At 33.3% G+C, this 12,735-nt stretch overlaps 2 protein-coding genes across 2 annotated transcripts; one reads left to right on the forward strand and one right to left on the reverse strand.

Moving 5' to 3' along the window:
* Window positions 1-8,522: 8,522 nt before the first annotated feature.
* LOC119632370 lies at window positions 8,523-9,712 on the reverse strand. Its single transcript, XM_038025235.1, has 4 exons — window positions 9,414-9,712; window positions 9,019-9,317; window positions 8,831-8,941; window positions 8,523-8,767 (listed from the first exon to the last, which is right to left on the reverse strand). The coding sequence occupies exons 1-4, from the start codon at window positions 9,525-9,527 to the stop codon at window positions 8,587-8,589; spliced, it is 705 nt and encodes a 234-aa protein (XP_037881163.1). The 5' UTR covers window positions 9,528-9,712; the 3' UTR covers window positions 8,523-8,586.
* Window positions 9,713-10,875: 1,163 nt separating this feature from the next.
* Window positions 10,876-12,044, forward strand: LOC119632046. Its single transcript, XM_038024732.1, has 4 exons — window positions 10,876-10,998; window positions 11,086-11,205; window positions 11,294-11,553; window positions 11,837-12,044. The coding sequence occupies exons 1-4, from the start codon at window positions 10,876-10,878 to the stop codon at window positions 12,042-12,044; spliced, it is 711 nt and encodes a 236-aa protein (XP_037880660.1).
* The last annotated feature ends 691 nt before the right edge of the window (window positions 12,045-12,735 follow it).

Below are 12,735 nucleotides of genomic sequence, written 5' to 3' on the forward strand. Positions count from 1 at the left end.
AAGCGACGGCAGAAGTAATGAGCATGACCAAAGAACGTATCTGCCACATATAGGATAAAAATTTAGGAATGAAGAATCACCTTCTTTCAGATGTAATCCGCAATAATTAAAAGATGCTGCAGGGGGAAAAGATAAATGGTGAAGTAATCGTTAAAATTGAAATGTGTTCTAAGATCTTGACAACTCGTTCTACAAAAAAATGGTGTTGTAATGTAAAAGTACCATCGAAGTGATGATGAATAAGTTCGATTCTTACAAATAGAGTAAAAATTATGCTTTTCTTAATTAGGTCGAAATTGTCGTTAAATACGACGCTTGATCATCATACGTCTTATGTAGTATTATTTTTTCAAATTCATGGAATCTGTACGATATATAATGTATAAGGGATGTGGAAAAATTCCTGCAGAAATTTCGTGCGACATAATTTACCGCATCCTGTTAAAATCCTAGATAGTTTTATAGAGAAAATGTAATATAGTGTTACGAAAATCCCAAATCCAGTTAAATTCAACTAAGTAATTTTCACTAATAATAAACTCCCTAAAGAAGGAAAAACTAAAGAAGCATTCGAAGGCGCCTCATACAGGTGCAGGCCGATGATAACAATTAGAGGAAAAGCAGGCTGGGATTAGAAATAAAACCATAAATTTAGGTATAGCAACATGCTTGTGAAAATGTACATAAATAGAATATTTGTGGAAGAGAGAGTTAGTCCGGCAAGAACGTAGAAGTTGAGAGTACGGCCAAAATAAATTGTGAATAATCCTACATTTAAGGAACATAATTGTAAATAAATGATTCTACTGCTAAGGAATATAATTGGAAATAAAAGAACTTTGAAGTGTATTTCTCTTGAATAAAATATCCGCGATCTAGTGATACGGACTGTATCTTGTAAAAAGCGAATTTCATAACAATATATTATTGTGTATATTATATTTTATATGTAATATTATACATTATTGTAATTATTAATATTATTATTAATTATTATTATTATTATTAATTATTATTATTATTATTAATTATTATTATTATTAGCGAGTGTTATCGTATAGTATAATATCTCTCGAGTTGAAGCGTTTTGAAGGTAATCAATTAAAAAAATTCATTTTGAGTAGTAATTTTATATACAGTGGTACTTTGATTACAGTTTAAGTCTTTCAGTTGTTAAAGTACGGCCGTCAAAAAAATCGTGCTTAAAGAAAAGTTAAAAGAAACAAATGTAAGCAGAATATTAAGGGTAAGCATTAACATGTAAATTCAGAATGGAAAATTTGTTTTAATCCTAAGATCAGTTAGTCAGCAATTGAGTGGAGGAACTATAAAAAAGTGATTAAAAATTAAAATTTTCTATATAGCGTAGAAAGTTTCTTAAAGATGTATGTGATAATGTTATGTGTTCCAAATTCAACATATGTTACAGTTGACGCAGCAGTAGCCTTAAAATCCTACTTTATATTATTTTTATCTTATTTATAATACCGTTAATTAGTAGAAATTTGCTCAACTATAAAAAAGATACAAATAACATCTTTGAGCATATGCTAGTAATTTTAGCAAAAAATTGCTCCAGACAATTTTTTTTTTTTTTTAGTTATTGACTTGCTTTGCACATACACCACATCCCGAAGATTACACTGACTAAGTAGTTAGACTTTAAAGTGACAAAAAAGATTCAGGTAACTTAACCCTGCACACATGAGCACAGATGGCCCCAAGCGTCACACCAAAGTAGCTACTACTCTTGTTCCATCTACATAGATTTTTACAAAAGAAACCAACGAAGAAAGGAAAAAAAATCTTTCAAGTCACAAAAAAAAAGAAACAATCTGACTAACATACGCTGACAACGTGTGACATGAAACATGTACGTGCGGGTATAAATCTCGAATTTCATTTCAAACCTTATAACCACATGTGTTTTAGTTTATCAAACTGTAACTAATTACACATAAACTTGCGCGCTATATACTATCCATTGACTGTTTACATATAGTGCGGTTTAACATGCGGTATTACAATAAGGAAAGCCACCTGTTCGTCCTGCTTGTAACAATCGGAAAAAATATTCATATGTTATTTTTCATATCCTTAAACTTTTTTCTTTACATTGTATTGGAGAGCATTTCTGCTATATTTTTTAAAAGATTTATTTAAGACGCATTCAAAGAAGAACGTATTTGTTTTTATAACCTACACCATTTACCGTACAAGAGTATATATTAAGTTTGTGCGGATGTATGCAACACCTTGAAGAATTTGAGATAAACCAGCTTTTTTCATAACGATCGTTTTGGAATTATTTTCTGAAACTTGGCTGTCCGTCTAGCTGCTTTGCTTACTTGTGTTCAATCTATAGGGGGAAATTTAATTTTGAGTAATTTCGATAAAGTTTGATACACCAACATTTTGTCGTCTAAAAATCGACGCCATTCGAAATGGTTCAAACGGAACACTTTTTCGAGCACTTCTTTTGTAACGTCTTATACTGAAAAACAATATATATATAGTGCTTTTACTTGTTTTTCTTATCCTTTTCCTTTCAGTGAATCAAAAAAAATACCTTTAGACGACTTCTGAAGTGTAATAAGCGATTATTTGTCCACAAGAATCAGAAAAACGATGAATAAAGCCTCCGTCTAGCTTTCATTTCGTTGTATGGATAAGCAACACCTATTAAGAGTCACAAAAAGTACATGTACGACGGCACATACGGCACCATGTAATGTTAAAGCTCACACTTCGCGAAAATGAGAAAGAAAACGGAGCTTGGCGTATGCGTATTTAATCCTAGTGTATGATCGTAGTCAAGTTTCAAAAATTTAGATTTAAAAAAAAATTGTTGTCTGTAACTTTCAATATACAGAAGGCGACGGTTTACTGCACATATCTTATAATCTTACATATTCATAGGTAGATTTCTTATCTGGTTTTTGTCATTAACTTGTTTTGTGAAGCACAAAAAGACTTTAAAAAAACCACGTGACATTAGTATTAGGGAATGTTTATTGTGATATATTTATAATAATTTAAGTGAAGAATAATTTGATGTATGCATTTAGGTAAATGATTATAAATTTTGAAAAAAATAAAGTTTCATAAAATTATTTGTTATCACAATTAAATGAATAATATATTATACATCGATACAGAAGTATGATTATATTTCAAGACGTATCTAAAGACGGTCATGGCAATGAAAACGGAACTCAATCACCTTTACCCTGTCACCCAACCAATGACGAATTGCTCCTGTTTTGCTTTGTCTCTCTAGATGGCTAAGGAGTACACTGTTGCCAATGCATTTTTTAATGAAATCTTTTTAACTAATGTCGAGGAAGTGAGATAATAGATGTCATACTTCATATCTATCACGATCTCTTCACTTCTACCAAAGATTACACTGTGATATTTAATATTGCCATCAAAGTACGCGTCAAAACATATTTGTTTCTCTCTCTACGCCTTCTTCTCCTCCACTCGTGCGTCCCGTCCATCCCCCCTCACCTTCCCCTCCTACGTTCATCACTCTCCCTTCCTATCTCTCTCTCTCCATCTTTTCCCTTTTCTGCTTGTACTTTTTTATTAGAATTTTTTTTTATATTATTTTCTTATTCATTTCTTTTATTTACTTTACATTCATGTTTATTATTATCATGCTTAGACGCACCTGCATTAAAGTGTCTTGTCTCTTCAGAAAGCTGTAATAAAAAAAGATTCACACAACAAAAACATCTAATTCATGGCATTTCCGTGTATTTAAAAGTACAATAAGAAGAAGTACGAATATCCTAAAAACAAAACGATAATCAAACCAATTCAACGCAAAACCACTTAAAAACAAAGCTAAGCATATAAATGAAAATACTTCAATAAGAATCTTATTTCATCTCAAATATAACATAGATCAACTTTCAGCGCAAATAAACAATAGAAAAATATACGAAAATGTTTTGAAAGGTAAGTAAATTGAAGAATATCACGAGTTATAACCTACACGTTTTATCTTTCATCAGAACAAAACCTGGAAAACGATAGGCACTACAAGAGGCGTACACTGATTCGTCGCACATAGAGATAAAGAGAAAGAGCACAAATAACATGAACCAACCACAACATAACCTCCTACTTCCTTTATCAAGTGACACTTTAAACTAACATTCAATACGAATTGTTTTTTTCCTAAAAAAAAGACGACAGCTTAACGCTACCGTTGCTAACCAAGAAGAATAAAAGTTTCAAAAAGTTTAATTTAAAAATAATTGATTGCAATTTATATGTGTACATATGTAGGTTAAATGCCTTTTAAACAGTTGCTTCAATATTTGCAAGTTAATAAAATTTCTTAAACATCTGCATATAAAGAGAAACTTACCCAAGTGTCTATTACATCGATCTACGACCAGCCTAAACGTGATTTTGTTTACCAATATTTATTAAAATTTATATAATTATTTGTTAAGGCAAGGAAACCTACACCGTAGGCTCACAGGAATTGGTTAAAGAGATTCCATTTCATTCAGAAACGCAACGATGATCGATGATTAAGCCGAAGTGATATTTAAGAAAACGATTGCGTAAAAAGTTTCTTGTTACTTAAAATGTAAAAGAGATCGAAAATGAAAAATTGGGGACGTAAAATGATTTATTTGTTTGATATTTAAAAATAGTTTATTTAACGTCAAAGAAAACTGAATTTATTTCACTGGTAACGAATGAAAGACAAAATAAGAGAAAAGCCTAGTCTTTCTTTTTGAAGCACACGTCAGAACTTTTCTACGCCGTCAACGTTCGCCTAATAAACTTTCATCCTCTAACATTTCTAATTTTGCAAATTGTGTATCCATTGAAGCGTGCAGCTCACCATTTACACTTCCTTTGCGGAACTCCTCATCAATAGTTGTTATATTCCACCTAATTGTAATGTTTTTGATTCTGCTATTAATAGATTGTTTTCTTTCAGATCCGAGATATCTGCATTAATATGTAGTGATTTTAAAGCTCACAATGTTTGTTGGTGTAGTCGCTTCTCCAATTCAAGAGGCAATTACAAGATTTTCTTGAAAGCAACAATTTAGTCTTACTAAGTAATGGTGACCCTACTTATTTTGGTTCCGTCTCTTCTTGCATAAATCTGTACACCTAATCTAAGTTCTCTGAGTACCTGGAAGATCCTTAACGACACCTTATGTAGTTCTCACTGTCTACTGGAAATTGGCTTTCGTTTGCGTCCTTTTACCCGCTGCCACTTACATACCCATGTTCGAAAGTACATCAAACCTTCTTTACTTAACAATACCATCTGTAACATTTCAAATATCATCCAAACAAATGATTCTTCGGTTTGCTTCTTTTATAAATTCTCAAAGTCTTTCACTGAAGCTCCGAACTGAAAGTCTTCTAAAATATCCCATCCTCCTAATCCTTGGTGGAACACGGCATGCACCATCAAACTTAGACTCGCTGTAAATAGATGCAAAAGATCTCCTTCTACAATAAATTTCAAATTTTTGGTCGATATTAGAAAAGAATATATTTATACTCTCAGGCTGGAAAAATGTAAAGGTTGGAAACAATTTTGTGAAACCGTCGATCTCAGCGACATATCAAGCTCAGATCCTTGGGTCACTTTCACAATTTTCTGAGGTGCCACTTTCTCCCTCACAACACTTGAACGAGTACTACGACAAACCTGCGGGACCTTCTGGTCCTGTAATTCCCTCTGTTTCCCTCAATGAGGAACATGATAATTTTTTCTTAAACGTCATATCTCTTTCTGAGCTCGACAAAGCCGTTAATTTCTTAAAAGACTCAGCTCCGGGCTTAGATGGTATTCGTAATAATCACTTCAAAATTTTGAATATTGACAAAATATTAATTCCACTAAAAGAATTTAATAATATTCTAATTATCGACTACATACCCTCTTTCTGGTACGACTTTCAAACCTTCACTTTAAGAAAAAGGAGTAACTCGCCAGTTAATTTTAATTCCTGCATATATATTGCCTTAGTTTCCACCCTTACTAAAATTTTCGAGAAAGTGTCTAGACTGGTATCTCGAGTCCAAACATATTCTCAGCAATTTTTAATTTGGTTTCAGACGTTACAGATCTGCCCAAGACAACATCGTCACTTTGCAGTCAGCAGTAAATTCAGCGTTTGCCAAGAACGACTTTCTCAGTGGACATAATCTCAACGCTTGATTTTGTCAATATCGACATCTTAAAATCTATTCTTCTCTCTTTGAATATCCCTACCAAATTATGTAATTTGTTATATAATCTCTTTCTCCATAAAAACATGTCAGTTAACAATGATGATGGTGTCGTTGTACAAAGGAGATCTTAAGTAGGTGTTCCTCAGAGATCTGTAATAAGTTCTCTTTAATTTATATGTTAACAAAATTTTCAGTTCCTCCTTGAAAATATCTCAATCGTGGGCTATGCTGACGATCCTGCCATTTTTAGTTCCAACTCTGATCCAGATTTATGTAGGCGCAATTTTCAATCTGCCCTCAACAATATTTCCTCTTGGCTTAAATCATTTCAAACCACACTTTCGGTCAATACGACCAAATGCTTGGTCTTTTCAAAAAAAAGGACAGACTTCACGGTTACTCCTCTGCTCATCTATGGTTCTTCCATCCCGTTTGTTAAAACTTTCGACTTTTTGGACTTACTCCTGCACTCGAAACTTTTGTCAGTGTAATCAAAACTCTATTTGGGATATTTCTTGTGGCTCTGAACTTTCTTACATGAGTAAACTGTATTCTGGCTTAATCCGACCAAAATTAGAATACGCCTGACGACCTTTTGAAATTATGCAGAATCCAATGAAAATGCCTTCGGCTGGCGCTTGGTGGAATGAATTCTACGCACGCACTAAGCTTGGAACAAATTGCAAATGTTATGCCTCCACAAAAAAGATTTCATTTACTCGCAAATTTTTTATCGAATAAAATTCTATCATTTGAGAATCATCCGGCCTCACCTTTCATTTACAACTTTATATTTCTCAATTCCTCTCCTTTCTTCTTTAAAATTTTTGCTGGCAAAACTAATAACTGCATTATTCTAAGAACGGGGGTACATAGTTTATTCAAAATTCCTCTTGGTTCTCAATATTTGCGATCTGTAATTAAATTCTTTCCGGTGAGAAAATCCACAGTTACTCTGGTAGAGGTACATCACCGTTACTCGAACTTAGTCAATACCAAATAGAAACATTTTTCTTTCATTTCTACTGACGAATCTAAGACCAATGTTGTAGGCAGTGGCGTTTGGTTTCCAGATATTAACAGAGACGTCTACTTCTCAAATCCCCACTATATTCTCGGCTGAAGATCTTGCGATCCTAGAAACCATCCGCTTAGCGAGTACTCAATTTCAAAAGAAATTCCTTGTGATATCAGACAGTGAATCTGCTTTATTCGCTTTACAATAATCAGATGCTTACTTTATAGCCTCAAGTTTGATATATTTTGTTTTCATTTTCTCTGGGCGTCCAGTCACATGGGAATTCTCAGCAACAATGCTGAAGATAAAATTGCTTCTGCCCGATCATCTCTTTATAATGATCGTGCCGTTATTCCTGAAGATCACGGGACAATTGACAAAAAGCATTCAATTCTTTCTTGGCAACAGCGACGGGATGACTTACCTGACGGTCGTTATTTATACTCTTCATTTCCACAAATAAATAAAGCTTCTTGGTTTATCATTTGCGGTCTCAGAAGCGGCATTATTTCTCTTATTAACAGGCTGATGATCAATCGCACGATATGTAATGATCATCTATTCAAAATTAACATGGTAAACAACCCTTTATGCACATGTGGAGTCTTACAATCTTCTGATCATATCTTATTTGTCTGCCCGAATGTTACCACTTTTATTCGCCATTCCACGCTTCGCAAATTCAGTCTGTGTGTTCTTCGTGATCACAGCATTCTTGAAATTTTGCGTTCTCGCAATTTAACAGCTTAAGTCGCAATCTTTTCTTTTTTGAAATCATGCAATTAAGACTTATAAGCGTTTACAGTCAATTTATGAACCTACTCTCTTTTACATTGTTTTGCTCTCACATCGGTCAATTCTTTCATATAACTTTTTTTACTCATGTACCACATTACATCTTATACATCGGAATTTACTCCTCGCTCTTTTGTCATATCTTACGTGACGGACGAGTAATATGCGTATTTTAATAAAAACTACAAAAAAAAAAAAAAAATATCGTGGCGGACGTATAACACGCAAAATTAACAATGAAAAAAAATCTTTAATCAAATAATCACTAAAGTAAATAAATAATAACATCTTATACCAAATCTAACCACAATTTAACTAAGGCCCAAAACAAAGAACTCTGTGTTTACGTTGGGCCTTTTTTACACATTCCAGCGAATTTTCAGTTGTCAACTTGATGAATGACAGAAGAAGAAGAAGTTTATTTATTTATTTTTCTAATAACTTATTTTATAGACAAATTTATAGGGTGTGTGGAAAAAAATATATTTTTAGTTTTTAACTAAATAACATATTTTGTTTTCTTAAAAATTAATGCTTTAAAAAATTTCTTAGCCGAGGTATTCAATAAGATCTTCGGTTAACTTTTGTACTTTTGTAATGCAAGCCAGCAAGGATTTTGGACACGAACTAAACGCTAAATGGCAATTAGCACCAGAACGTCCCAAATACTCAGCTTGAAAATATTCATTATCCTTGTAAGTAGAAATTTTATCGGTCGACGATGAAGGTCTAAAAATACGTAAATAAATTAAAACGAAGCTCATACGATGGTTACAAAAAAGGAAAACTTACGTTAGCAATATATAAAATAGCTCCGCAAATAAACCGTTGTAATAATGAAAAGGTGCCTCAGCTACTTCGCAAATACTTTTCATTACGCAGTCACGACCTCCTAATCCCAATCTTTAAACAATAGAATTTTATGTTTACATTTGCTTTTTCTCTACTTTTTTTTAAAGCGTATATACAATTGAACTCACCGCTGTGTTAAAATTTCTAAGCCTTTGTACATAGCCCAGCGGTAGCTGCTTCGGTAGTTTTGATTTCTCTTTGAAGATACAGTTGCAGTTGAGTTTACCGCCAATTCATTGACGGCGGTCAAAAAATGTTTCGATGTTGTCATTTGATTATTAAGTTTGCGCACTGTTATGGGTAGAGGAGTTTGTTGTTTGAGTTGTTCCACGTCGTAAGGTAAAAAATACTCAGCTTTCAGGACATAGCCAGTAGTCAAAGCTTCATAGTCTAAATCTTCCAATGGTATGCCAATGCCCGCTAACCACTGTAATGCGTTCATAAACTTATTTAAAGAATAACTTTATAAAACAGAAAAAAAAAGTCGAATGCGCAACGATTTAAAAACAAGGTGTTAACTTACCTGCGTTCGGGTAGGTGAAGTGGGTGGAAATATTAAAGGTAGCTTAGCGCTCACTGGTAAACGATACAAGCTTATTAAAAATAAAAGACTATTCACAACTTTATCAAGCAACATTTCTTAAACACAAAGTAAAATAAGTTTTGACATATTTCCATAGAATGACTGAAATCCAGAGTCACTCTCTCAAACTGAATCGGTTTCTAAGGTTGGTATCGAAAGTAACCCATGAAAAATTAAAACATCTTAATCAATTAAGAACAAATATTAGTTACGCACGAAGAAACCAGTTTTTGTTTTTTTACGTTTTAGAATTCTTCTTCTATATTGTTTGTTTGCCTATTCTTCGATCACTTATTTCACATCTTAGAACAACATTTCCCAAAACAAGTTGCTTTAATTAACACTTTAAAGTAGGCTGCAAATGTAAATCGTTAATCTGTTTGTGTGCTCGTTTCTGATTTAATCATTTGTGAAGCAATACCGGGTGTTGCTATTATTTATGCAATAGTTGAAGATCAAAAACTTATACTGATATCCTTTTGACGTCTTCCTCAATTTCTTTCAGAAAACTTATTTAGCTCATATGATGGATCCAATATAATTACACGCGAAAGCAAATGAATGCTAGGCGCCCCTGTTAGAATCTACAATACTACAATGATATAATTAAAGTATGCGAGACTGAGTTCGCGCCAATCTATCTTGCTTAGCGCTGTGATCGCATTCAATTAGTGCAAGAATTCTTTTCACAACTACAACCACAAATATAATCCATAAATACGACAGCGGTGAAAATATATTCTCAACTTACTCGGTTCATACGATTCATAAACTTTCTAAACGAACAACAAATTCTTGTGATGACGAAAAGGTTAAATTGGTTCTGGAAATGCATTTTTCACTTAAGAAAGAATGCATTCACACCCTGTTTCCGTTCGTACTTATTTTGCATGTATTAAGGGGAATCTACTAAATTTTTCAACCCATTTGTAATACTATATGCAGATTGTATATAACGCACAGTAGACTGGCTACTGCTGTTATAAGACCACAATAAACGATTAGGGAGGGAAATCGAAAATTGTGCGTAGTTAGATTTGTTCATTTTGTTTACACGCATTCTTCATTTTAATTTGTATTCTTCATTTGCATTTGCAGCAAGACCGTTAAAATGTTCAAAATGCATAATTTGCATAATTTGCATTATTTCTTCCGTATATGTTCGTAATTTCATTTATTGTTACTCGCATAAACACACACATACATTTTACAAACACATTTTTATAATTTAATGCTCTTTGCTTGACAAATAAATGGATGATATCTAAGATTCGCTGCGAAATAACCTAACCTCCTTCAATATTTGCGCAGCGAGAAAATTGCACTGTCAAGTGCAGAGTGAAAGTTTCTCATAGTAGCTAAAAGCGCAACAGTTACAAATTAACCTTTGAAGAATAGCGATATGTTTTCTTTAGAGCAACTGCCCGTTGTACCGTTAAAACAATGGTCGCATATCGTTGTAGTGACAATATTATTGAAATCAACCAAAAGCAATGTGCTTTTTACCAAACACGGATCATTTGGTGTAAGTATTTAAAATTTCCTAAAATTAATTAATCCAAAAGAATAACACCGACCGAAAACGTTTTACATCTCATCGTATTGTTTTAAGTATTTAGCCGCTGTGGCCATGCCATTGGATTTGCCCAATCGTAATATTTATGTGGCCTTCAATTTTGAGGCCAATTATGGTTTGCCGTCAAATGATTCTTACCATGAATGGATTGATAGGGTAAGTAAACGATGTTGTCATGTATAGATATATGCGTGCGCTTAGTGAAATTTCATAACGCGTTGTTTTACTTCTGCTCACGATAAAGTGGAATTTAGATGAGGAGTTGCTGGGCATTAGTAATAATATAACCGCCATTGACGGTCGACAAATGGCGAAAAGTAAACGTACCCCGCATCGACCGACTTATTATGGACGGCACTCATTTTATCAAACATTCGTTGGTTATTTAAATTATTTCCACATGAATGGTACGGCATGTCTACTGAGAACAATTTGTGAAATAGCCTCTTCCAATTTGGACGAAAACAACGGCGTATTGGGAAGCATTTTCAAAATATTATTCATGTATGTAATTACGAAGATAAGCCAGCACGCAGACACACATTCATTAATGCAAAATGTACAAGCTTAGTATAAATGAAATGTACTAAATTTATACCAATCTGTATCGTCAATGTGTGCATTCGTTTGAGATCCACATATAAATGTGTTTTTAAGTGTATGTGCGTTTGCATGTGTGCTATTATATACTTAGTTCGTGGTAATTACTCCTTTGGGACCCATTCTCTTCATTCCATTATTCCCCCCTTTTCGTCTTCTTGTTTTTCAATTACACATAATTATATAGGCCAACAACGTCAGCACGAGAAACTCCATCTCTATTATTATCAGGTCTTACGCAACACGACCTCTATCAGGCCGAATACCGAGGTAGCCAATCGAAAACTCAAACAGGAATCACAACTGATAATCATATGGATACCGCAACAAACTGTCTAGATTATATGGACTGGTGTCCTGAAGAAATTATTAATATGATTTCAACTTTATATTAAAACATGTTATGTTACTATTACATATTTTGTGCATTTACATGCTCTTCTTTGTTGTGTAAACGAAGTGAACGAAGTTTTGTATGTACATTAAAAAAAAAAATAAGTGAGAAAGTTTTATTTTTGTTCTTGTGAAATTTGTGTACCTCATAAAAATTTGATTATTAATTTTGCACTTGGCAGTGAGCTAATATCTACTCTATTTAAGTTGATTAAGGCATTTAAATGTTATAGAGATTTTTACTAAGACACTACAATCTAGTGCAATGATCGAAGATATCACGGGTGAGCGGACGTAACCTAAGGAATATAGTTAATTATTCTGATGCTTATGCAATAGATAGGGACAAAGTACAAAATTATTTCAATAATGGATCGAAAAGCTTTGTCAATGTAATATACGACATTACTCAATAAGTCACCGGTCTAACTTGCTGTTATTTTTTTGCAATTTTGTCGTTCAAAGCTTTGTACCTTCTCAGGACAGTGGAAGGACATTATACCATGCATACCATGTATACCATTATTTGGTACGCACGGCACTATTTCTATTTTGACGCTTGGCAGCAATAATTGCTGTCGGGTACCATCTGATGTTTCCATGGGAAAATTTAGCATTCTTGAACACAACCTTTGTCAGACCATTTTGACTTGAAAATTCGGTTTGTGCACAAAAATTGCATTAACTCGTGAA

Source organism: Glossina fuscipes, unplaced genomic scaffold, assembly GCF_014805625.2.
Source record: "Glossina fuscipes isolate IAEA_lab_2018 unplaced genomic scaffold, Yale_Gfus_2 1, whole genome shotgun sequence".
NCBI classification, from domain to species: Eukaryota; Metazoa; Arthropoda; class Insecta; order Diptera; family Glossinidae; genus Glossina; species Glossina fuscipes.